Source organism: Topomyia yanbarensis, chromosome 3, assembly GCF_030247195.1.
Source record: "Topomyia yanbarensis strain Yona2022 chromosome 3, ASM3024719v1, whole genome shotgun sequence".
In the NCBI taxonomy this organism is placed as follows: Eukaryota; Metazoa; Arthropoda; class Insecta; order Diptera; family Culicidae; genus Topomyia; species Topomyia yanbarensis.
In genome coordinates, this window is record NC_080672.1 from 121425967 (window position 1) to 121453568 (window position 27602).

A 27602-nucleotide genomic window follows, 5' to 3' on the forward strand; every position below is an offset into this window, starting at 1 on the left:
AAATAACACCTTTTGTACATTATATTTATGTAATTTAATGGTAAGGTTTTCCTTTAAAAACCGCGACACGTATAAACGATCTAAATAGTCAATGGACACACATGGATTCACGCTTGAAGTTTGGTAGAAAACCCATCTATGACCGCATACCACATCCAAACCGTTATAAATTTCGATTCCGTCAATGAAATATTTTCAAACTTGCAGGGGATATACTTGATTACTATATCTTTCGAATGCCATGTACTAAATAAGTAGATAAATATTTTTTTTCTATAGAGATAGGACCAAACCCGTGGGTGTTTGCTGGTAGCCTTATGAAACGTGTCATAAAACTTCAAATTGCAATTTCTCTCGAACCTCCGATGGATCATTTTGAAATTCACTGAGAAGATGCTAGGATACTGTATCTTTCGAATGCCGTATGACAAAATTTATGGTTATTTTTTTTAAAGACGGTTTTAGGAACACCGTGTATAGTTTTCTCACAATACAAACATTTTGCCAAATATTCTTAGGACTACCAATATTTTCTCTGATAAATAGAATATAATATTACATTTGTTTCCACGAGTGGCTCTGCTCTACACTAAAATGCAAAAACTAGGGAAACACATGAAAAAATAGTTTTGTCTTCCCAAATCTACACAATTATCAAATTAGCTTGGACATTAACAAATATTTCAGACTAATAGAGCATATTATGGCACAACTTAGAAATGGATAAATAAATAGATAGACACCAATTGCCACGAACACGAAGAGATAGAGAGAGATAGATAGATAGATAGATCGAGAGATCGAATGAGAGAAAGGGAGAGAGAGAGAGGAGGAGAGGGAAAGACGTGCAAGGAATGGTATTTTGACAAACTATATCTTGTTAGAAAGGTATTTTCATAAGATTTGTATATGCATGTAGTGTGAAAAATTCCCTTGTTTAAACGATATTTGTTTAAAATATGTTGTGTTTTGACGAATTCACCCATATCTCAGAAAGTAAATAACGCATAAAAAAATAATAGTGTCAAATTGTCACTTTAGGCCTTTCATTTGAAACTAGTTTCGTTACGATCGGTTCAGACGTTGCTGAGAAAATTACATGACATTAATGTACATACATACATACACCTACATACAGATATTATCCTAATTTGTCGAGCTGAGTCGAAAAATGTATTCAAAGTTTAAACAAATTCTATTCATTTGTTAGCAATTTTAAAAAGGAAATATCAATTTTAGAAACTTATTTTTTTAGGTTTTATCCGGTCTCCGGGCACTGTGCGTTGAGGACTTCGGTTATTTCTGCAATGGAAACTTAATATATACTCATCATACTATATAAGCATCATTGGATAAAAACTACAATCTTTTTTGATACATAGAATATCATGTAACAGAGTTCGGTCGCTTAAAAATTGATTTCCAATTCTCTCTCTCCCTCTCTGTTGGACCCGAGCCAAGGATTAGGATGGAGTCCTGCATAGCAGTCATACGGAATTCTGCTTTATATTCTAGCGAAAACTTTTCTCAATATTTTGAGGGAATTCTGCTTATATTTATAATAGAATCCAACTTAGGATTTTGATAGCCATTCCAAGAATACTGATGAATTTCTAATGAATATATACGCATAATTTTGATGTAGTTCATTTAAAGATTTTAAGGGAATCCTGTTATTTCTATGTTAACCTGCTTCATTAGAACACCGAAAAAATGCCACAACAAGTATTAGCTGGATTCATTGAGCCAAGTAACATTACAAAGTTGAAGGGGGCAGTGTACAACGAGATTACGTCAAAATACTTAACAGAATTTTGTCATGTCATCAGATTGTCATGTAAATAATGCATCTTGAAACAAATATTCAATAGCAGTTTGCTATGGCACAAAACAAACAGTCGGAATCAATAACACATGATTATTTTATTTGCTTATTTTGATTAAAAGTCAACTCATTGCCTTAATATGTTTAAAAACTTTTTTTGATCAAACTTTTTCTTTTAACGTAAAATTTGGACAAAGAATTTCCGAATGTCGCAGTATTCAAAGGTGATCTTCGATATTAAAAGACTATCTGAGTGTAATTATGCTTTTACCTCAAATCGTTTGGCTTTTATATGAAAAATACATGTATTTGTCAGTCTGTTTGATTTACATATTCATAAGTTTTTTTTGAATGCTCGAAAAGTTCTGAAATTTGGTAGAGTTCGAGCATATGAAACAAGGTTTCAAAAAAGCAAGATTTTACTAGTCTAGGCATACAGTTCGGACTCGATTATCCAAGGATTTCAAAAAAATCTCACCACGGATAATCGAATCACCCGGATAATCGAATCAAACTTTTTTGTGTTATTTTATGAATGTAAGCTTTATACGCGAAACAATTAGAAATAAAATGGTCTGGTTAAATTTTCCTATCATGGTAAATGTAAATGTACCTATTTTGACCCTAGTCGATTTCTCAGAATTTCAATATTCGTAACGAGTTAATAGTATGTATCAGTTGTTTATAGCCATTTGCGCAAGAATTCTAAGACAAACTTTTTAATAAGGTGTGTCTTCTGTAATACAGGGCTAACTCGATTACCTGGGGCTTCGATTTTCCGGGGTAAATGATTTGATTACTCGTAGACCAGAAAAATAAAGTAAAGTAAGTAAACAAATAACAGTTAACGTGTCTTTTAACACTCATTTTAGTTAGAAGACGGGCGCATTGTGCATCCAAAAGAGATCGTTGTCTTTGTAACATCATTTAGTTGACCAATGTCGCCTCCAGTGACTGCTGGGTCTCTTATCAAAATCTTGTTAACCATTTCTTGACCAACTTTTTTCTACTATTTTTCTTAGAACTGTTGGCATCATGAAACACGAAATACCTGGTTTACTAACGAGAAGGTGCTTCTTTCGCAGTGCTAGAAGCTGCTCAATATTTACCTTCCGATTAAGTCCAATTTAATGAAAAAGGTAGTTGAAAGCAGTCTAAATTAGAAAGTTCTATCAGTTTCCAATAATATTTACACGCTACGGCTACGAAAATATTCCAAAATTTCACTTTCACCATTAACAGAAACTATCCTTGGCAGCACTGCCACAGTGGGACGACTTAGAACAAAAGGTGGACTAAAGTCCAAACTTTGCCGTATTGGTTTAAATAGGACGATTTTATGTAATTTTGGTAAGCTGAATTCGTTTTTGATATTAAAACATTTCAAAAATATACGTTTACTATTCATTAGGGTGCCTCAAAAATATTTTTTTTTTCGAAGTCGTTCTTAAAATTTGTGTATATTAATTTTCGTGTACTAAATCGTTTTTGATATTAACACATGTAAAAAAAATTCATTATGCGTTAGTGTGGCTCAAAGAATTATTTTGTAGCGAAGATACAAAAAATTTTTTAAAAAAGTTTTTGTGCGCTAAATTTCTATTTTAATTATAAAATCAGAAATTAGCTTTACCGCTTATTAGAGTGGCTCAAAAGTAAGTATTTTGTCTTTTATAATGATTTTTTTTCAAGAGTAATTTTGGAATTTATTTTCCATATTGAAATGAATTAATTGACAACTCATTATGGGGCTTCAGAAATGACTATTTTGTTTTTACGAATCAAATAAGATGTGTTCGACTAATTTTGGAATATTTATTTCGTTAGTGGGTTACTTGATATGAAAGGTACATTTTCTATCTTTTTCAAAACAAACATTTTGAGCATCTTAGTGGAATGTTTAATTACATTCACTAATCAACAAGATTATTAACGATTTTTTTTCGTAGGTGTTCTTTAAGTTACATAGATTGCTTATTTCATATCATAAATGAAAATAAATCCAAAACCCTTTTTTCGTGTATATGGTTCATTTAAAAATGGTCTTATTTCATTTGGATAATATCGCATATCCTTAAGCTATTTCAGTGCTATGCAAATTCGGATCAAAATACTCACCAAATGACTAAAACTCAACTGTGTTCACTCTATTTGACAGTTATTGCGCAAGTTAGCAAGAAATAGTTCCATAAACATTTTATACCCTATTTCAGATGGTTGAAAATATTTGCTGATTTTCAATCAGTCTTAATACCTCTACCATCTAAAAAACATACTTCCCACTCAGCTCCTTAGTCTTGATCACTAGTAAAACCCTTGTAGATCATGCTCTCAATGCTATTTGAAAGTTGTGCATGTATTCGTGTCATTATTCTAGCTATGAAGTGATTATCCAAATTCAATATCAGTAATAACCATGCGTCTCCATTCATAGTTTTTTTTTAAATTTTGACTGCTTATCGCAAGTTTTCGCAAAACTAGCATATACTCATTTGAAAGAGAAAATTAAAAGCTTTCGAATGAGTATAGCGTGATCGCGGGCACTCATGGGCGTCGTTGTTGTTATCGCATTTGAAGTTTGAATTCAATAAAAATCCATGACAAACTGTTATCTAAACACGAACAAAAGTAACTAGTGACTTATTTTTGGCGATTTTATGATGTAATTTTATCACACCGATAATTTTGGTCAAGTAATGCAATGCATAAAATCAACCATTTCTTTGAAAAACGAAAATAACCGGATGTAGTTCCTATGGTCAAATTATGCAAAAACACTTGAATTACACCATTAAAAAAGCTGCCAAAAATTCATTTTACGTTCAACTCACTTAAAATCTCGCAAAAATTTCTCTGATGGCTCAGCTGATAGAAGAAAAATACTAGCGAGAAAATCGCATAACATTCATATATGGACTTAAGTCCGGGCTCGTCCCACTGTGCACTGTTTCAACGGAACCCAATCAGATTAATTGTGATAACTTTTTTTCTGCTCATCATATTTATAACTGTTACTGCTCGAATGAAAGATATTAGTCCCAGTTATTAGCCTTACTTGTCATTGTAAACATACGTTGTGTAAACCAAAAGTTTTTTTTTTTTATTCAAATCGTTTATTTGATAAGGCACGTTGCGTTAGCTTAAAGGTGCCAATTTTGTTTTGTTTTACATTTTAAATTGCTTAAAACTAGGGGATTACATATTGATTTTTTTTAAAATGAAACTAATGCGATTTTATAGCTATCTTATATATCTACACAAGGGGATAATATTGTTTTCGTAAGATTAGGGGGGTCATTTAGTTTTTGTGGCAATATGGTTTGACATTTTTATCAGTGAGATTATTGGAGCAAATAATGTTTAATTAAGGGGGACAATTTTTTACGACTAACTTAAAACTAGGCATAACTAGAGGGCATGATTGAATTTTGTAAAGATTCGTAATTATAGTTATTTTTGTGGGTAGTAGAGTTGGGCAATTTCAACGAGATTATATAATATAATAGTTAAAACTAGAAGAGACAAGAAGAGCTAAATGCTTCGTGATGATATTGGGGGGGGGGGAGGTAGGGGTGTTACTTCTGGGTATAAGAGTCAGAGGAGGGAGGGTAGACAAAGATGGCAGGGAGAGAAAATTATTTCAGTTTCAGGCATCGTGAGATCAACGGATGGATTACAAACTCGGGTGGCCTTCATCAGGGGAATCATGTACTGGGACGCCGGGTGGTCCTCCTCAAGATGGCAGGGGTTTTTCCAGACGATTTCGTAGTACGGCTCAGATGTGGATCGGCTACATTTCGAGTTAAGCGTGTTATGTTCGTGCCGTAGGTCCCGTGTTTGTTGGCTCATTCGATACAGATGGTTTGATACAGGTGGAAGAGCGTTCTGAGAATGATAAGGAGATAACAAGGGGCAGTTAAACTTGTATATTGATGGCTTTCACAAAGGTGTATATAAGGGACATATAGAGAACGTCGCGGCTTGCCAGCACATCTCGAACCGGGACGTTGGTTGGTCTTCCTCGGGCCCGCAGGGTATCCATTAGCCGAGACCTAGCGGAACTGTACTCGGTGCACGCCCAGACAATGTGCTCGATGTCGTGATAGCCGTCGCCACAAGCGCAGATACCACTATCCACGAGCCCAATACGCCGGAGATGTGCATCCAGCGTGTAATGGTTTGCCATGAGTCGGGACATCACACGAATGAAGTCACGACCCACATCCATCCCCTTGAACCAAGGTTTCGTCGATACCTTAGGGATTATCGAATGTAGCCACCTTCCCAGCTCTCCACTGCTCCACGAAGTTTGCCAACTTTCGAGGGTTCTCTGATGAGTAATACTGAAAAATTCGCTGAAGCAAATTGGTCTTTCGTAAACGTCTCCTTCTAAGGCACCCACCTTAGCTAAGGAGTCTGCCTTCTCATTGCCCGGAATGGAGCAATGAGAAGGGACCCATACCAAGGTAATCTGGAAAGAGTTGTCAGATAAAGCACTCAGTAGCTCCCGTATTTTCCCCAAAAAATACGAGGAGTGCTTGCCTTGTTTCATCGAGCGAATAGCGTCAATGGAACTGAGGCTATCCGAAACGATGAAGTAATGGTCTGCGGGTAATGTTTCAATGACTCTAAGGGTATACTGAATGGCAGCTAGTTCTGCGGCGTAAACTGAAGCAGGGTCACTGAGTTTGTAGGAGGCGGTGAACTTTTGATTGAAAATACCGAAGCCAGTGGATCCTTCGAGGTTTGATCCGTCAGTATAAAACATCTTAGAACAGTCGACTTCTCGGAATTTATTATAAAAAAAGTTTGGAACCACTTGTGGGCGTATGTGGTCCGGAATTCCACTAATCTCGTCTTTCATGGATGTGTCGAAGAAAACAGTAGATTCAGAAGTATTTATGAAATGCACACGGTTGGGATTGTAAGAAGAAAGGTTAATATTCTGCGCCATGTAGTCAAAGTACAGGGACATGAAACGGGTCTGAGAATTGAGCTCAACAAGCCTTTCGAAATTTTCAATCACGACCGGGTTCAAGATATCGCATCGAATGAGCAATCGATATGAGAGTTCCCAAAATCGATTTTTCAACGGGAGAACGCCCGACAGCACTTCGAGACTCATCGTATGGGTCGACTGCATGCACCCTAAGGCGATACGCAAACAACGATACTGAATTCTTTCGAGTTTGATGAAATGTATGTTCGCGGCGGAGCGAAAGCAGAAGCATCCGTATTCCATTACCGACAGTATCGTTGTTTGATACAACCTAATTAGGTCTCCTGGGTGGGCACCCCACCATGTTCCGGTTATTGTACGAAGAAAGTTGATCCTTTGTTGGCATTTCTGTTTCAGATACCGAATATGGCATCCCCAAGTACCTTTCGAGTCGAACCAGACCCCTAGATATTTTACTGTGAAGACCTGAGCGATAGTTTGACCCATTAATAGAAGCTGTAGTTGTGCTGGTTCACGCTTCCTTGAAAATACAACTAGCTCAGTTTTCTCCGTGGAGAATTCGATACCCAGCTTAATAGCCCAAGCAGACAAATTGTCCAAGGTATTCTGTAATGGTCCTTGTAGATCGACAGCTTTGGGTCCCGTAACAGACACCACGCCATCGTCTGCAAGTTGCCTTAACGTGCAGGAATTGTCAAGACATTCATCAATGTCGTTGACATAGAAATTGTATAAAAGGGGGCTTAGACATGAGCCCTGGGGAAGGCCCATGTAGCTAAATCGTGATGTCGATAAGTCACCATGCGAAAAATGCATGTGCTTTTCCGACAACAAGTTTAGTAAAAAGTTGTTTAAAGTCGCTGAAAGACCATGCTGGTGCAGCTTCTCTGAAAGAATGTTGATCGAAACTGAATCAAAAGCCCCCTTAATATCTAGGAACACTGATGCCATCTGCTCTTTGCTAGCATAGGCCATTTGAATTTCAGTTGAGAGCAACGCAAGACAATCGTTCGTCCCTTTGCCTTTGCGAAAGCCAAATTGTGTATCTGACAGTAAGCCATTTGCTTCGACCCAATTGTCGAGGCGGGATAGGATCATTTTCTCGAACAACTTCCGGATACAGGATAGCATTGCGATCGGACGGTACGAATTGTGGTCGGAGGCTGGTTTTCCTGGTTTTTGGATGGCGATGACCTTCACTTGTCTCCAATCGAGTGGGACAATGTTAGCCTCGAGAAACTTATTAAATAAGTTCAACAAGCGTCTCTTGGCAGAGTCAGGCAGATTCTTCAACAAGTTGAATTTGATTCTGTCTGGCCCCGGAGCTTTATTGTTACACGACAAGAGAGCAAGTGAGAACTCCACCATCGAAAAAGGTGTTTCGTTCGCGCTATCGTGAGGAGACGCGGCGCGGTAAATCTTCTGTGCCGGGGCGGAATCCGGACAAACCTTCTTGGCGAAATCGAATATCCAACGGTTTGAATATTCCACGCTCTCATTAGTACTGTTTCGATTTCGCATACGTCGGGCTGTTCCCCAAAGAGTGCTCATCGATGTTTCTCTCGTTAATCCGTCGACGAACCGGCGCCAATAATCGCGTTTTTTGGCTTTCATCAAACTCTTCATTCGCTTGTCTAACGTCGCGTACTGTCGATAGCTAGCGGGTAACCCGTCGTTCCGGAAGGTCTTAAACGCGGCGGCCTTCTCTGCGTACACGTCTGAGCACTCTTTATCCCACCAGGGATTGGGAGAACGTTTTTGTATGTTCGCGCCGGGTACTGGCCTAGTCTGAGCTTGATTCGCGCTGTCGAGAATCAAGCCAGCCAAAAAGCTGTACTCTTCCTCCGGAGGAAGTTCTTGGGTAGATTCGATGTTGTCGGATATCGCGGCAGCATAGCTCTTCCAATCGATATTTCGTGTGAGGTCATACGAAATATTGATTGATTTCAATGGCCTTGAACCGTTATTGATTGAGACTACAATCGGCAGATGGTCGCTGCCGTGGGGATCAGGAATTACCTTCCACGTGCAATTTAACCGCAGCGATGTTGAGCAAAGGGACAAGTCTAAGGCGCTCGGGCGCGCTGGAGGAGCAGGAATCCGTGTCATTTCACCCGTGTTTAAAATTGTCAAATTGAAGTTATCGCAAAGATCCTGAATTAAGGAAGACCGGTTATCATCATAGAGGCAACCCCATGCTGTACCGTGAGAGTTAAAGTCTCCTAAAACTAGTCGCGGTGCTGGCAGGGATTCTAAGATGTCTTGTAGCCGTCGGTGCCCAACCGCGGTGTTGGGGGGAATATATATGGAAGCTATGCAAAGGCTTTTGCCTTTGGTTGTTACTTGACAAGCGACAACTTCAATACCTGTTATCGAGGGAAGGTTAATTCTGTAGAAGGAATAGCACTTTTTGATCCCCAAAAGCACTCCTCCATAGGGGGTGTCTCGATCCAGGCGAATAATATTAAAGTCGTGGAAGTTGAGTTCTATGTCGGAAGTTAACCAAGTTTCACATAATGCAAATGCATCGCAACTCAAATTATTTATTAAAATTTTGAAGGAATCGATTTTCGGGATGATACTTCTGCAATTCCACTGTAGAACAGTGATCAAATCCGTGACCTCGTTCGATGAGTTAGCCATCGAAGGATACAATCGCTGAGAGGAGGGGCCATTTAGCAGTCAACTGCTTCAAAAATGTTCTCACTGTAGGGAGAAAAGCTAACATAAGACTTTTAATAGGATCAGTAATATTGAAAGTTTTTATTATCCAGTCCACTATGTCCGAGAGTTTTATAATTCCAGTGCTGTGATTACTCTCGAACTGAAACAAAGGAACACTTGGGATTTTTGATGTTCCTGGAAGTGCTGGGAACTCCTTCTCTGAGCTTAATCCTCCGAGACCAGGAGCTAATTGCTTCGGTTTGGTTGCAACACTTCCAATAGATGTGACTTTCGGAGCCCCCTCAAGGGACACCTTCTGGCCTTTACAAGGAACTTTACGAGAGGAAGTGTTCCTCCTCTTCCTATAAATTCTAGGCACCCTAGTAGATGTTCCCTCTTGTGGGTTACCAGCCTCGCCCTCGTCAGGAGGCAAGTGAGTATAGATGTTTGCTGAGGATGGTGGCGTAGCATTCTTTAACATTTCTGCGAAAGAATGTTTGGATCGTCCCGCAAGGGAACGTTTCAGTTTATCCCCGCGTAGTTTGTACGCGGGACATGCCGAGATATCATGCAGACTCTCCGCACAGTAAGGACACTTTTCGGCTTGCCTACTGCACGAATCATCTAGATGATTCTCCCCGCATTTTCCACAGCGGGCCTTATTGCTACAATGGGTGGCTGTGTGACCCAGTTGTTTACACTTTGTGCAATTCATGACCCGCGGCACAAACAGACGCACAGGCAGACGAACCTTGTGCAAGAGGACGAAATTTGGCAAAGCGGTACCAGCGAAGGTCACCCGATAAGAGTTTGATTGGGGGTACGTTTTTGAACCATCCCCCGCAACTACTACTGAGTGCAAACGTTTGCACTCAAGTATTTTAACTGGCTGAAGTAAGCGGTCTCTGAATCGGCCAACCCCGTACTTCAGCAGATCCTCGCACGTCAAACTCTCATCGGTTATGACGCCTTCGGATTGTACTCTTACAGCCGGAATATACACGTTATAATCCCGCGTAAAGTGCTCACAGCAAGCAATATCGTTTGCCTGCTTTGAGTTGGTTAGCAACACCCTTATCTTGTCCGAGCGGACCTTTGAAATTTCGGTCACAGCCGAGAACCGTTCCGTCAGGTCTCTAGAAATCTGAAGAAGATTCAGTGATTTAGTCTTGGGCCGAAAGAAGACCACAAATGGACCAGTTGAGAGTTCTGGATAGCATTTGGGCCGGGGGGGAGCCTTAGAAGTTGAACCCGATTCAACTTCCATTTGACCATCCGGAGAGGGAACCATAGAAAACGTCAACGCACGGGGTCAGCGCCCGCGCAGACGGAAGAAAGCAATAAATGTGTTACAAAAGACAAAAACCACTTAGCTTTAAACTGGTGTCCAACGACGAACCGATCCAGCTTATACAGCTGGCTATTGTTTAATCCTCACACGCGAACAAAAGACTGAGGACCGAACCGAACTGGCAAAATAACCTTGAATGCGGATTAAAACTACTCTTTATCGCCTCACACAGCACTACGGACTAGAAAAAACAACCTCTGTCTCGATGGAGAGCTCGAAAACGAATGAAAACCAAAAGTTATAGTCGTTTAAAAACCTGGTTACATATAAACAACAACATTGGCACGAATGGGTTAAAGATGCCATTGAAATTCTGAGAAGGAATCAATTGTTAAGGGGGATAATGGAAGAAGAGCAATATTGTGTCAAAGTCCACTGGAACTCAAGATAATCATCAAAATTTTACACCGGATTTCATTGAAAATAGGAACATGGATTTTGAGAAGGATTCATCAAAATTCAGAGAAAAAAATACATAAAAATACGGATAAGGATTCAATTGAAATTTTGAAATAGATTCCATCGGAATGCTAAAAAAACTTCGATCAGAATCCTAGAAAGTATCCAAACAGAATCCTGAACAGCATGTCAACATTATCCCAAGAAAGAGTCAGAAAACGACCGTACTTTTAGTTTAAAACTAAAAAGTTGCATATTTGGCAACACTGCCGTAAAAACTAACATTTTTTCCAAATTCATTAAACAAATCCTTCAAAAATCATCTCTCTGATTGCTTCTAGTGCAAAGAGTACCAGAGATATAATCCGAAAACAACTATTTTTTTGAAACAATTTGTTAAAATCAGGAGTGTTCCTATGGACCGAGGGGTGGTTAAAATGGCACAATAATTTAGGATATTATATATTGGCCCTAGATGAACAATTTATTCAAAACTGGTTCCAATTCGTGAAGGTTGATTCCAAATTTTGGTTTTTTGGCCACTTTGCACGGAATAACCCATATATAAGCTTTTTTTAGGGGCACCAAAATTTGTGAGGAGATTAACCGTAGACCCCCGAAAAAAAGTTTTGTTGACTGCAGTGATGGAATTTGCACTATAATTAGACATTCTAGTTGAAATTTGAATCTTTTTCGAAACACCCGGATAATCGAATCATTTTCCCCGGTTAATCGAATCGCGGATAATCGAATCCCCGGATAATCGAGTCCAACCTGTATTATAATAATTGCTTTTGAAATATCCGGAAAATAAATATATTTTGGACCTTGCATCATGTAGTCGAATCTAATATCAAAAGGTTTCAAACATTTAGAAAAAAGTTATAGGTTTTCAAAAAAAACGAGTTCAATCGGTTTGTGGCTCGTGTTATTTTTGATCCAATTTCACTAAAATGTTGCGCAAATAAAAAATTCATTGCCTGCAAACAACGCACATTCCTTTTGCAGTACTCATTACTGATAGACATTAAAGCGGGTTCCAAACTAACCTTAATCAGTGTAGAGGACATTTTATCCAAAAACCCTCGCGTGAATCTCGCCGTATCCGATCCACACGTTTTTTTCGCCGCACTCTCGGAACAGTCCAGGTACTCGATGAAAGAGCAGCAAACCGTCCGCACATCATCCTCTGCATCCCTGCCGGCCGTGGTGTGATAGTTCGATTGCTGCTGCTGATGATGCCGCTCCTGACGTGCCTGATGGTTCTGGTGCTGTTGCTGCTGTTGAGTGATGACCGAAACCGTGTTGTGATACTTGCGACCGCATACCTCGTAGTCTGGCTTGACCCGCTGCAAACAGGGAGCATGCGATAGGAATTCGTTCTGATAGGGACCTTCCTTGCAGAGATCTCGCACGAACTGATGGGTGCCATTATAGAGTTTATTGAAGCGATCTCGTTGCTCCATAGTCATGCAGCGCCTGGTGTAACTGCGGATGCATTGCAGGCCGGTATTTAAATCACTGCAAGTAAAGGGAAAAATGGAGGAGTTGAAACAGTTAACAGTTTGTCATTTGGTCAAAGGAAGTATTACGATAATTAATAGCAAACTCGATGTCTTGAGAAATAGATTGAACCATTTAACAAAAGTCATTCCTCTTTACATAAAGGGGCATCCAGAGCGCGTTCTGTCGGTTGAATGAGGGACTGCTAAAAAGTGTCACCAAGAGAAGGCAATGTCACGTTTGGGGGATTTATGAGCATATATAAAGGCAAGCGAGCGAACGATATGAATGACTACTGCTCTACAAAAGTCTGAAAGTATGCAACACTAACCGGGCTGGGGAGTAGTTTTCTGCACCGGATGATGAGTGTGTCGGAATTTTTTTTCGTTCTGAATCATTAAGGCTTGGAATTATGTTTATGTTCTGACGTGACAGTTGTGAAATCGTTTAAGCTATTAAAAGTTGAGCAATAATACAATTTTTGCGGCAATTTTGAATAAGGGTGGGTTGTCATAAAAGGATTATAAACTATCACTTTGATACTCGGTTTGGGGCAACTCACTCTTCTAGTGCTAGTTATGCCAGAGCGTTGTTGTAGTGAAAATTGAGATTATATTTCTCATTATGTCACGTAGATAACAAAAATATTAACTTAATTCTTGATGAAATCTGTATGCAATATTTCGTTTAACAAATAGCAACTGAATGTAAGCGCATGGTAGTTCAGTCATCGTGAGTTTTGCTGTTTGAACAAAAACGGATTATGTACAGTCGGGTCTCCTACTAGACGATTAACTGGGGGCGTGAAAAGGAATCCGCGTTGTGGGAATCCGCGTAGTACCCGACCCGACTGTACCTATTAAAGTAGTTCGGCACAATGTACCATGCTTCCCCTCCATAATGTAAGCTAAACGTGAACACATGGTTTTTGCCTGGTTTATATTAAAAATTAATAGTATTAATTTTAATATTACTCCTGTAGTCAGAGGAAGAAATTATAGTAGTGTGAAATTTCAAAATGAAAATGTAGTCATGATGATGTTGATTATGATATAGTAACTCACCATCATGGCATGGAATGCTCCGGTGGCTTCAGATGATTTTAACAGCAAAGATACAACGATCATATCAAGTGACGTGTATATTATCACACGTAATAAGTGTCATTTATGTGCAATCAAACGTTGCAGAGAATCTCTTTTCAACGATAAGATCCAAAAACATTAGTTTTTTAGAGTTTCGGGTTCTCCGCCTCAGTAACTAACGCCATCTTGTTACCGGTTAGATGAGTTAATTATGGTTAGATGAGTTAGTTACTGATAAGGAGTATCCGAAACGCTAAAAACTAATTTTAAGTTAGGTATAGTGGCCTCCTGCACAAAAAAAGCATTTCCTTTTTTTTGTATAGTGCCAGGCGTTTTGAATCGCATTGTCTTCCGAGACATCACTCGGAACCTGCCAGTTGATTAGTTTATGCAACTTGGTTCTGGATTTGGATTTACAGCCTCCAGCAAAAGCAAGTGTCAGACTAACATTCCTTCCCTTTTCGTTACTCCCGCTCTATGTTTGGGCCTGCCCGGCGCTGGTATTGATCAATAAACAACTTAGGATTACCAAATTGCAATTTCAGCTAGTCCCGATCAATAGCGAAGTAGCAACCAGTGGTGGTCACTCAAGCTCAAGCTAAACTTGAGTCACGATTTCCGCTATGCCATTTTTGATTCTCGTTTCTGTCCGTGAAATAGTTCTCAACTTCATTATTCATAAATTATATGTTGATTCGCGATTTTATTCATAGGGTTAGGAGCATTACATAATTCATTCTATCTTGATTATGATCTGGTTTTTGAAGGGTGTGAATTAGTTTACAAAAACAAAAGTCTTTATTGTTAGGGACTAGTTCATTAAATCCAGAATATTGTTCATGGATTCATTCCTGACTTGTGAACTAATTCACAATTCAAAACCATAAAATAGGTATGCACTTTCATGATATTCATATGCAATTCTTTCATGTGCATCATATTTTCACGTGAACAAATTCTCCAAACTATAAATATTATTTATGTATCCAGTTTTGTTTTATGAGTAAGTTTTTGAATTATAGTATAATAGTCATGAACTATTCTTAGAGCTCGTGTATAAGTTTACGTGTTAATGACATTGACGATTGTCTTGCCAATTCATGCACGCTAAGGCAACTTGCAGACGACGGGGTGGTCTCTGTTACAGGGCCCAAAGCTTCCGACTTGCAAGGACCATTACAAGATAGCTTGGACAATTTGTCTGCTTGGGCTCTTCAGCTGGGTATCTAGTTCTCCACGGAGAAAACTGAGTTTGTTGTTTTTTTAGGAAGCGTGAGGGTGCAACTCCAGCTTCTATTAATGGGTGTAACGATATATCAGGTCTTCACATTTAAATATCTCGGGGTCTGATTCGACTCTTAAGGTACCTGGGGATGTCACATTAGGTATCTGAAACAGAAATGCCAACAAAGGATCAATTTTCTCTGGACAATAACTGGAACATGGTGGAGTGCCCACCCAGGAGACTTGATTAGGTTATACAACAACGGTGATGGAGTACGGGTGTTTCTGTTTCCGCTCCGCTGCGAACATACACTTCATCAAACTGGAGAGAATCCAGTATCGTTGCTTGCGCATTGCCTTGGGTTGTATGCACTCGACCCATACGATGAGTCTCGAAGTACTGGCAGGCGTTCTTCCGCTAAAAAATCGATTTTGGGAACTCTCATATCGATTGCTCATCCGATGCGACATTCTAAACCCGTTGGTAATTGAAAACTTCGAGAGCCTCGTCGAGCTTAATTCTTAAACCCGATTTATGTCCTTGTACTTCGACTACATGGCACAGAGCATTAATCCTTCTTCGTATACTCCCAACCGTGTTCGTTTCCTAGATACTTCTGATTTTACTGTATTCTTCGACACATCCATGAAGGAAGAGATTCGTGGAATCCCGAACCATATACGCCCGAAAGTGATCCCCAATATATTCTATAATAAATTCAGAGAAGTCGACTGTGACAAAATGTTCTACACTGACGGATCAAATCTCGATGGGTCCGCTGGCTTCGGTATCTTCAACAATACTATCACCGCTTCATTCAAGCTCAATGATCCCGCTTCAGTTTACGTCGCAGAATTAGCTGCAATTCAGTACACCCTTGGGATCATCGACACTCTGCCCAAAGATCACTACTTCATCATTTCGGACAGCCTCCGCTCTATCGAGGCTCTTCGTCCGATGAAGCCCAAAAAGCAATTCCCATATTTCCTGGGGAAGATATGGGAGTCCTTGCGTACGTTATCTGAAAAATCTTATCAGATTACATTTGTTTGATTAGGGGGTGGACGTAGCGTAGTTGGTAAATCGATTGCCTTGTACGCAGCGCACCTGGGTTCGAGTCCCGACCCCACACATAGGGTTAGAAATTTTTCATAAGAGATTTTTCTAACCCGAAGAGGCGAATGACCTTGAGGTTTAAACCTCTATAATCGAAATAAAAAAAAGGAAAAAAAACATTTGTTTGGTTCCCCTCTCATTGCTCTATCCCGGGCAATGTAAAGGCCGACTCATTAGCAAAGGTGGGCGCAATAGATGGTGACATATACGAAAGACCAATCTGCTACAACGAATTTTTCAGTATTTGTCGTTAGAGGACACTCAACAATTGGCAAATCTCGTGGAGCAATGGTGAACTTGGACGATGGCTACATTCCATTATCCCAAAGGTATCAACGAAGCCTTGGTTCAGGGGGATGGTTGTGGGTCGGGATTTTATTCGTGTAATGTCCCGACTTATGTCCAACAACTACACCTTAAATGCGCATTTGCAACGTATTGGGCTTGCGGAAAATAGTCTGTGCGCTTGTGACGAGGGTTATCACGACATCGAGCACGTTGTCTGGGTATGCGCCGCGTATTTGGACGCCAGGTCTCAGATAAAAGATTCCCTTCGGGCCCGAGGTAGACCATCCAATGTCCCAGTTCGAGATATGCTGGCAAATCGCGATCTCCCCTATATTTATACTTTCATAAAAACGATAAATATCCCAATTTAGTCCCTCTCTTTTATTTCTCGTTTTTAGAAGTTTCCTCCTGCCTTGTAGAACCGATCAGCTCCAGAGTGCCACTATGTAACCGCCGTCGCCCTTACCACTACGGAAACTGAAGCGAAAGCGACTCGAGGTCCGATGACTTTTGAAGGATTCCCCGCGACTCCGAAGAATACCATCCGCCAATCCGATCTACTAAACTGAGGCGCTAATTTGTATCGCTGATCTCCCGTTTGCTCGAAAATTACAAGTTTTGCTCTTCTCTACCGGTCACCATCTACTCCTTCTCTCCCCTGTCCTTGATACAACTGCTGCTACACCGATTTTGAAAATAAACCCCCTTTTGAATATCTTGACCAAGCATAAGTCTCCGATAAAAAATCAAATTTGTATTCCGTATTCCTAGTTTTAAAATAGCTGTAATTTTTACTCTTTGATAAAACTATTGTCCTCCATCTTCTAAATAGAATTGTATCCCTAGTTTTAAGACTTCTGTGAAATTTCTCATAAATATTTGTTCCCCCTTTTGTGTACCAAACTATTATATTGTTAGTTTTAAGATAACTGTAAAATATTTCGTAAAAAACTACTCCCCCTCTTGTATATCAAACTGAATTCCTTGTTTGAAATTTAAAAAAAAAATCTTTTGCCCCCTCTCTTGTATATAGAATTTTATTTCTAGTCTTAAGATAGCTGTAAAATTTTTCTTTTATAAAATAAAATATTTCAACATTGTAACCTCCTAGTTTTAAGATATCCAAAATGTAAAAACAAAAGAATTTGGCACCGCCAAGCTAACACATTTGTACCTATCAAATAAACGAAATGAATAAAAAAAAGTTTACGTATAAGGAAGATACCCCTAACCGCTGCCATTGTCTTGAACTAGTAGTAGACCATTATTCATGGATCCAAAGTTGCTCCGTGAACAGGTTCTTGATTCAGAGTATTTTGATCACAATCTTTTGATCGTATTCGCGAATAGTTCACAAAATCATGGGATACCGTCGATTCCACTTTCATTTTTGTGCGTTGACTTAACCCTGTCATACCCAACTTTTTTGGGCTTCCAAAACTATTTTTCCTTGAAAGCGAAACACTTGTTTTGATCAAGATAGGTGCTTTTTCTGCAGTGCTAGAAGCTGCCACTATTTATCTTTAGATGCTCAATACAATTCTTCTCTCTAGTTGGGGATAGAATAAATCGATAAATTTTATCAGTTTTCAATATTATTCCAAGATAACGAAGCTATATGAAAATATCATTTTTCACCTTTCAACTGTCCCTGGCAGCACTGTTCCAGCGGAGTCCAATAATACTAAATTCAATAATTTCAGTTTTACGGATACTGCTTATACCGGGACTGCTCAAATGAAAAGCAGTAGCTCAAATTAACAGCCTGTATTTGTTTTTGTGAAAATTTCTTTGGTTTAAATTAAACAAAGGCATGAAGTGGTTTATATTTGTAAGGGAACTATTTCACGAAACTAGGAATATGATTCATGGATCCATTTATGCCTTGGCGAATGGTTCCTTATTCATAGTTCCCATAATGGTTTTGAATTAATTTTGAAATTTTCCTGACCAGAAAAAACTATACTGCGAACCGTTTTGCCACGTAAAATGTCAAACCCAGCGAGCGTGGCTGCAAAGATATGTAAGTCAAATGGTTGGCATCTCCGGATCGGTTCACGGCTCGACAAGTTTCGATATATGCACGATAGTAACACGAGTTTGCAACAGCAACTAAGCATTAAAAACAACACCGAACTACACAAAGTCGGCTACCTAAAACTGATAAATATCACTGCCGGTGATCTGTCCGTGGGAGTGCCTGAGAGTTAAATAGCGAAAACGGGCATCGGCATCAGGAGAAATTCCGCTGCCGGAGAACTCTCAGCCCTAGCTAGCAGATAAATGGGAACGGGTTGCACCTAGAAAGATACGAATCTTTGGAAGATAGTTGTAAACAGATGTAAGTCATTACAGTCAGCATCTCTGGATCGGTCCGCGTCTCGGCTGGAGACGATATTTGCAGAAAGGGAAAGGAATAATAGGTTTAGGCGGCAAGTTCACTACACAACACTGCAGTAAGAATCCCGCGTTACCACGAGCCAGCAGGTAGCGGTGTCTATTGAAGATTCCTTCTCGATAACAGATGTTTTTCCAATTTGTTAAGCTGTGTCAATTGGTACAAAAGACTTGATACTCCAGACCTAAGAAAAGATCTTCAAAATTTGAAGGTTGCTATTCCCCTCTTTTTGAAAGAAACGTATAAAATCAAATCCTTCCTCCCGCGCAAAATTTTCTGCTCACATGTCTACATAGAGGTGGAAGTATAAACAGTAAATAACTTATAAAAATGATTACATAAAAACTGGCATGACGGCAGCTAGCATAAGCTTTGTATGGGTTTCTCACTATACTTTTTTTTAAGAAATAGTGTTCCATGAAATGTTTTTAGCGAGCAAGTACATTGCCACATTTTTCAAAGCAGTTTTTATAAAGAAATTAATATAAATATGTTCTAAACTAATTGAAAGAACCGTGTATCCATTCATATAACATTCAGTAATAGCCCTGAATTCTGGGTCTTATAAAAGGCGACGGCGCCAGTGAGTGGTAAGCGTGACCGACACTCATTCCAGTTGGTCTGGGTCGAATCCCAGCCGAGGTTGTTGAGATTTTTCTGAGGTGAAAAAATCTCTGGTCACGTCTTCCTTCGGAAGGGAAGTAAAGCCGTTGGTCCCCAGTCCATGAGTTGATGGATCGATATGTAGTTCAGATAGTGGATGCATCTCTCTGGCGTCGGTAAAGTAGATGTAAAATCTAACTTCTATACTTACTAATAAATATCTCCTCCTCCCGTGATACTTATGGAGTGCGCAGTAGTATATACGACCTCTAGCAAAAGCAAGTATCGGACTAACATTCCTTCCCTTTCCTTCCGCGATTTACGTTCGGGCCTGGCCGGCACCGGTATTGGTTAATAAAACATTTAGCATATTAATAAAACATTTAACATAAAGATTACCATTGCGCATTGAAAGATGTTTCGCTATCCCCAAGCATAATTATCTACTGATTCCTGGCTATCTCAAATCGATAACGGAGTAGCAGCCAGGGCTTTTCGCACAAGCTCTCAAATTCAAACTGAATTCTGGGCCTTATAAAGGGTTAAGGGAATATTACGTTTTGTAATTGCCAGCCATTTCTTCTTGAAATTGATCTTGCATATGGCATATTTCATTCGACCGAAAAATTAACTTTTTTTAATTGTGAGCTTAAATATTTTCATTCACAAGGTATAATAGTATTGATAACGTGGAATAATACTCACGGGCAAATTTTATCCAACTCCTCCTTCTTAGTAGCAATCGACAGATCCGTTGAAGACTGTAGCACCTGAAAGGGTCGTGCACATCTCGCCAATTCCTCCTGTCCACAGTTTTCTGCTCTGATTTTTGCAAGATTTACTGTAATACAAAGAAGAGAAGAATGTTTCTAGTTTTATTATCAGAATAATACAGAAAACGAGTGAAGATCACTTTTATCTAAAACAATGCACATATTTTTGATTGTCGATGTGACTTGTGAAATTATATAAAGGTGACAGTTAAATATTGGATTAAAAATTGTCCCCATTCAGGGAAGCAATCCAGGCAAAAAGATGAGATATTAATAGTCATTACGACCGCATTGGTGACATTCGACGAGTGGAAGACAACTCCTGAAGCTATGCTGTAAGTGTCGGTACCTAGAAGTGAGAAAAAAGAACTAAAACATCTCATAGCCGGTCCATCATTAAGAAGCTCGTAGAAAGATGATTGCAGAATTTCTCACCTCTTTGTCATGATATCCTTTTTTGTTTTATCTAATGTACTTTAAAAAAATGCCTGCAAACGGTGTGCCAATTTGCGTGTTTTTCAAATGTTGAATGTTTGTGTGACAGATGTTAGTAATCCTTATAATGATATTGTCATCCTACATTAATAAATTACTATTTGAACTGTAAATATAATTGTTCGGAATAACTTGTAAGAATCGTATAACGAATAATTCCACCAACAGTACGGGCTAGTCCATTTCGATACTGATTACCAGCTTCATTGAATGCAGCGTCAACAATGATTCAGGACACCGGTGAGAATTCCAACAAAATGACCTCTGGAGACCACCTTATTCCATCATCATCGTTTCGCTTTCTCGATGTGTTTTTATTTTTGACTTCCGTTTGCAAAGGCTATAGTTCCAATGACACAATCCGGGGCAAAGGGGGTCGCCACTAGCATCCTACTTTGGCGCGTATCCGAAAATGGATGCGGATAATCAGGGTTGGCATAGAGCTCGAGGGGTGGGTTGTGAATCGTGATTCCGAGACAGTTAAATTTTTCCTGCTGTGATTGCCGCTTTGGTGAGGGAAGCTGATTTTTCCGATCGTTGGATTGTTGGTGTGGTGCTGGTGGTTGTTTTTATTTTGTTCATACTAAATTCGCTATTCGATCCTGATTTTCCGGTAGGTCTCCAAGGGGTTTATTGAATCTGAAATTTGTGTTTTATCCGTTTGCTTCGGTGGTTTCGGTGGGAAATAATTATTTCGCAACTATAATGATTTATGACGATGGCGTCTCGAGGGGTCTGAAGCGAACCGTATAAACAGGAGGGAGATAATTTGGTTTCCATGAAGTTGAAGGCTGTGACCTTTATTAGTGAATTTCGATTTTTTTCTCAACGGAATTTTAAACGAAATGCTTGATTTTTCGCACTTTTTTTGCATTCCAAATTTAATCGAAATGAATCGAACTTGGTTTCCGAACAAGGGAAACAATTAATTATGCACTAGTTCATAGTAGTTTTAAAAGTGACACGAATTTCAACCTCATTTGTGATACTTTATTCAGCCAGAAGTATTCACGTTTCGCCACTTATGAGTAAAATAGAAGTTGCCATATACTGTTGAATACGCCATCGCACATGTTTCAAATATTTCGAATGCATGATCGTGCTGTACGTTTCCTTTTGCATATACCGTTCGTGGTAGTGTCTCTGGTCATATCGGCGGGGTGCTTTCATATTTAAGGATACGGTACGTATATACTTGAAGGTATTCCACCGGGTATCATCTGAACAACCAATGAATCAAACCGTATGCCACAGTTCGGTTGCTCTGGAAGTCCGTACCTGCTGATCGAAAATGCACCATGTTACGGCATTTCCCTGGCTCAACAGCGAGGTGTGATGAAATTTTCATTTATCATAAATAACCGTAAAACACTTACACGGGAAAGTCCGCTCCGTCTGGCAAGAAGTGTGAAAAGAATAATCATACTCGTGAATGAAATGTTTGCTGCCATTGCCGCAGCGTGTCGAAAAAAAGCGTTGTCTATTTATGCCAAACTGTTTGGGGTTGTTTACACGAAGGGTGAGCAAATTTTCATAGTGCTTCAGTCTGACTTCAAATTAAAACACTGCGGAAGAGTGCATAATTTTTGTGCAACGTCGCGCCACGTTCGTAATTGTTTATTCAGATCGGCCGGTTTGGTGCAACAATTTGTTTTGTTCAGTTCACTATGCTAAAGAAGTGTTATTTATGTGATGGTTGGAGAATTACGCCAGGTTAGTGCTCTTGAAGTCCATTACAATTAACTTTGATGTTGTAGTAGCACTGTAATTTTAAGGTTCCATGCTGACCTGTTGATTGGTACTGGTTATTATTTTAATTAACGATTACTCAAAATCGTTGGCTTGCCTTTCCTTGGAATTTTATGAATAGCCAACAAATCAACATTGTTGGAAATTTTTACCAAAAACGCAAAAGCTGTAGCAGTGCCAAATGCTGAGCTCCGATTTTTAATATCTTCCATTTCCATATCATGAAGCGTGATTTATCGCATTTATTACTTTAGTGACTATGAAACATGCGACATGGAATAGCATACGTGCAGTTAATATTCGACATTTTCTGTAATTGTAGTATCGTTTGTAACTTTTGGAACGAAATTTTCTTGCATTGGAGTTGAGAGTCTTTATTATGATTTATGAGTTCGTTGTGTATTGATGTCATAAAAAAATAATATCGTCCACGCATGTTCAAAAATGCTAATGACCGCAAAGGTGTGTTTTTGTTTCATTCATAAACATACTGTGAATGTCTTATATACCCTAGGGCTAGGCTCTTATAAAAATGGTAGAATCACAAAAATGTATTTTGTAGTGTTTCAACGATATTTAATTAGCAAGGGACTGGAAGTATTAAGTTTTTTTTAATCTTAAGAGCCATTGTACTCAAGGAGGACTGCGAAGGAAGAAAGTTTAGAAAAGCGTGGAATAGCGTCATATGTGAGATTTTTTCGACGATTTAACACTTTGTATTGTATCGCAGGAGTCAGGCTATTTTGGCTTTTTGTCAAATGCTTATCACATGAGTCTGCAAAACTGATACAGCACCTTGGAATCGAAAAAAGTAGAACTTACTTGTAGTCGGTAATAAAAAAGACAGTATTTTGTAGATTGATGTTTTGGTTTGTATATGACGCTATCCAATTAATGAAAAAGTTTTTTAAAAATATTTTATAATCAATCAATGACATAAAATTCGACAAACTGTTTGTTAAATTTAGTGTCACTCAAATCACAAGATTACCAATTAATAATCAATTGACTATTTCTACTTCAGATGAAAAGTTAAGATTCCATGGTAGCAATCGTTCAAATGGCCCGTTCCGAGGTGCCGCACAGGATCCGCCATTTTGCTTTTTTTGTAATAAGAAGGGTAGGCTGTTTATGAATGCTGTAATTTTTATTTTCATTTAGAAGTCTGCATTTAAATCAGTTACTTCGCTATTTCTAATGGAAATATCGAAATATTGATACATGTACATCGAAATCAAAAATATTCAAATATATTAGAACAAATGGATTCTCATATGGTAGCCCTAAAAAGGGCATTTAATGATAACTGAACAAATCAGTTGGCAATAGCAGACAATTCGATATACGTGTACCGTTATTTCGGTGTTAGTGAGAAAACTAACGACTGTTGGTGGAGTTCTTTTTAAGGGTTATGTTCGATTTCCAGTCTTTGAAATATTTAACAAATGGAAGCCGAATACAACCCCAAAAAAGTTACTTCGGTGTGTGAACTCTTGTTCTGCAGAGGGGTTGAGCGTGGTATAATTGAAATCGTCAATAAAATATGTCATTCGATTAAAAATAGGGTTTTTTGTGGGTCTCGTCTCATTTTATAGACAGAAAAATAACAAGTAAGGGGGGAAGGGACAATAATAATTAAGGGTACTACATATATGACAAACTATTTCATATTTGAGCTATACGGACTATTGATAGACTAGCGGTGCACATTAAATTTTTTTTTCAAGAGTTGCCCTAGCTAAGGTTTCGGAAAGGCCTCAGAATCACACGATAAAATTGCAGACGAGACGGGAAAAGCACTGCTTAAGGCCAATTGCAGCGGGCCGTGATTCTGAATGTGATATTCATTGTACACCTCAAATCTGTGCGAGTGTAATTACTTCCCGATCGCGTGTATCATTGCGAGGGGATTGAGCGTTTGTGCGTTAACGTGTTCGATCACGTGGGCGTTTGCATGTCGCGTACGCCAGCGTGTATGTTACTTCGCATATAAAAATTTGATTTTATTGCCGTGCGTCAATTCGCATATGCACGTGTGTTCTAGAATGATTGCGCGCGGGCGGTGAATCTGATACTTCATTTTCGGTATACGGCTCAGATACTAGAAGAGAGTGAGTTCTTTCCTATTTCTAGAGTTCCCGGACTAGTGGATGAGCGTCATTTTTTATTGGTCCAACTGAAGGCATGGACATAGGCTGTTATGGCCGAGTAGGGACTTCCGGACGTAACCAATTCATGATCGAGCGAACAACTGGCGTTTGTAAGTTCACTCTTGGGAGCGCGATTGTAAATTTATAAGTGCTAAAACTTTCTCTTAGTCACGGGGGTGTTTTCATGTTTTCGAGATCGCGGACGTAGGTGTGCGTGGATGATCATGAAGGGGTCGAGCGTTTGTATGTTAACGTGTTTGCCACTTGCGCTAGCGTGTATGTAACATCGCATGTATAAATTTGATTTTACAACCGTGTCGCATATTCGTATGTATTCTCGAATGATCGCGCGCAGACCTTTGATGTTTAATTTCTAGTGGTACCGATGCTACAAGAGAGTCTGTTTCCCCATATCACTAGGGTTCCTGGTCATGTCACCATGCAACGTGTTGTTTAGTGAATATGAGCGTCATTTTTTTTATTGGTTCAACTGAAATCATAAGGCTAGGCTGCTAGGACCGATGGTAGTGACTTCCGGACGTGAACGATTCAAGATCGCACGCGGCGGGTTAACACTTAGGACTGGTGGTATCCAACGGGGAAAAACGATCGGAAATGCTGAGTGAAGCTAAGCAATCATGTGAAAAAAATTCCCCCCAGAGGCGAGATTCGAACTCGCAACCTTTGAGACTCCGACCCAATACACTAACCCTTATGCTATCCCATCCCTGGGTATGGTGACATCCCAGAAAGAACATATGATTATCCCACTGGCGACGGTGATCGCACCCTGCCTAAAAAGCGAGAATCACACACAACGGCAGCTGATCACTCCAACACATTTAATCTATTTAATTTCCCCGCTAGATACCAAGGCCCGGGTTTTTATTATCGTCTGATGTCTAATTTTTAGTTCATTACCCATCGTACTTCGGTGGGTGGCAGAGCTAATGAAGACTGTCGATTTCTAGTCCCTTGCCCAGTGAACAGAGGTATGACGGGAGCGAACCCGCCCCACAGTGGGCAAAAAGCGACCCCCAGAGGCACTTAATTAGTCGCCGCGGGATTCCTATCATAATTTATATATGAAAAGTTGCGGAATTTGATAAGAAATCAAACGCACCTAGTTTGGTCCACTGCACGCATCTGTGGCCAGAGTCACGGGGGTTTGAGTACCCGGAATATTCCGGTATTAGACAAAAAGTGATTCCCAGAGGCACTCAATTAGTCGCCGTGGGATTCCTATCATAATTTATATATGAAAAGTTGCGGAATTTGATAAGAAATCAAACGCACCTAGTTTGGTCCACTGCACGCATCTTTGACCAGAGTTAGGGGGTTTGAGTACCCGGAGAACTCCCGGTATTAGGCAAAAAGTGATTTCCAGAGGCACTAAATTAGTTGCCGCGGGATTTCTATAATAATTTATATATGAAAAGTTGCGGAATTTGATAAGAAATCAAATGCAACTGGTTTGGTCCACTGCACGCATCTGTGGCCAGAGTCACGGGGGTTTGAGTACCCGGAGTATTCCGGTATTAGACAAAAAGTGACTCCCAGAGGCACTCAATTAGTCGCCGCGGGATTCCTATCATAATTTATATATGAAAAGTTGCGGAATTTGATAAGAAATCAAACGCAATTGGTTCGGTTCATTGCACGCATCTGTGGCCAAAGTCACGAGTGTTTGAGTACCCGGAGTATTCCGGTATTAGACAAAATGTGATTCCCAGAGGCACTCAATTTGTCGCCGCGGGATTTATATCATGATTTATATATGAAAAGTTGCGGAATTTGAAATAAGAAATCTAACGCAACTGGTTTGGTCTACTGCACACATCTGTGGCCAGAGTCACGGGAATTTTAGTATCCGAAGAATTTCTGGTATTAGAGTAAAGTAGTAAAACTGCCAAAATATACGACTTTGTTCGTTTTTATTTCAGTTTCTAGGTGTTAACAATCTTGGTGAAAAACAATCTAAACTTTGAGTAATTTAATTTCTTTTCCGATAGTACCGTAACCCGGGGTGACATTGATCACTTTTCGAAGTAATCATTACATATACATTTTTTCAAGTTTAATATTTTTAAACCATGTACTTATGTACGAAGTACATGATTGGATGGTTTCACCTGAAATTCTCTACTTACTACTATTTTTTCAAAAAACCTTAAAATTTGAAGTCCGTTTTCATATTCCGGGGTGGCTTTGATAACCTGTATATTCACCCACATTAAGTTCTTGATGTCAATGTTTTTCATTCAAATGTTTGTTTAAACTAATTTTAAATCGATACCCATTGTTAAATAGATGTTAATTGGCATTGTATACAGCATTTCACTATACTGTAAAATTCAAATGACCAAAATTCGTGTAAATCGGGTCTAACTAGAATAAAAGTATCTAAAAACTTATTTAACTGCTAAATTTGTTTTATTTCAGCGGTTTATCAATTAACAAAGATTTTCATCCATTTTAACATATTGGAGTATTGCACATAAAAAAATTTGAGAATTTTAGCTTGAAATAATTTGAAATAGTTGCTAACTAGTTTTACAAAACATTTTTCTAAAATTAAGCAAGCTCTCAAAAATCGATTTGGCACATCCGATACCAAAGAAAAATAAAAACTCGTTTGGAATTTACTATTCTAGCTAAAATCTAAGATTTATTTGTTGTATAAAAAATAGATGCTTTTAGAAGCTTCGTCAAAATAAGATAAAGTAAAAGTTAAGATTTTTGCATACTTTGTACTAATAAATCGAATAATGTACTCAAAAAGTATAATAAATCACTACTTTATAGTAAAACTCATTACAAATTTGAATGATTAGGTAGACTATTCTAGCTAAATATGTAATCTACGAAAAAAGTTTCGAGTGATCAAAATCACCCCGACGATTAATGTCACGTTATTATAATTACCGAAGCGTGATGTCTATAATATAATATGGCTTCATTTTCAGAAAAAAAAATGGCCAAAAATTTTTTTCTGAGACACCTTTATGTGTAAAAACC

General features: G+C 39.0%; 1 protein-coding gene across 3 annotated transcripts in view; it reads right to left on the reverse strand.

The window, feature by feature from the left end:
- LOC131689705 (uncharacterized) overlaps positions 1-27602 on the reverse strand; it is a 121106-nt gene that overhangs the window by 10566 nt on the left and 82938 nt on the right. For all 3 annotated transcript variants that reach the window (XM_058974973.1, XM_058974972.1, XM_058974970.1), the window contains exons 3-4: positions 20123-20258; positions 12249-12720 (exon numbers count right to left, since the gene is read on the reverse strand). In XM_058974973.1, coding sequence (XP_058830956.1) covers positions 12249-12720; positions 20123-20258 — 608 coding nt within the window. The remainder of the gene's footprint in view (positions 1-12248; positions 12721-20122; positions 20259-27602) is intronic.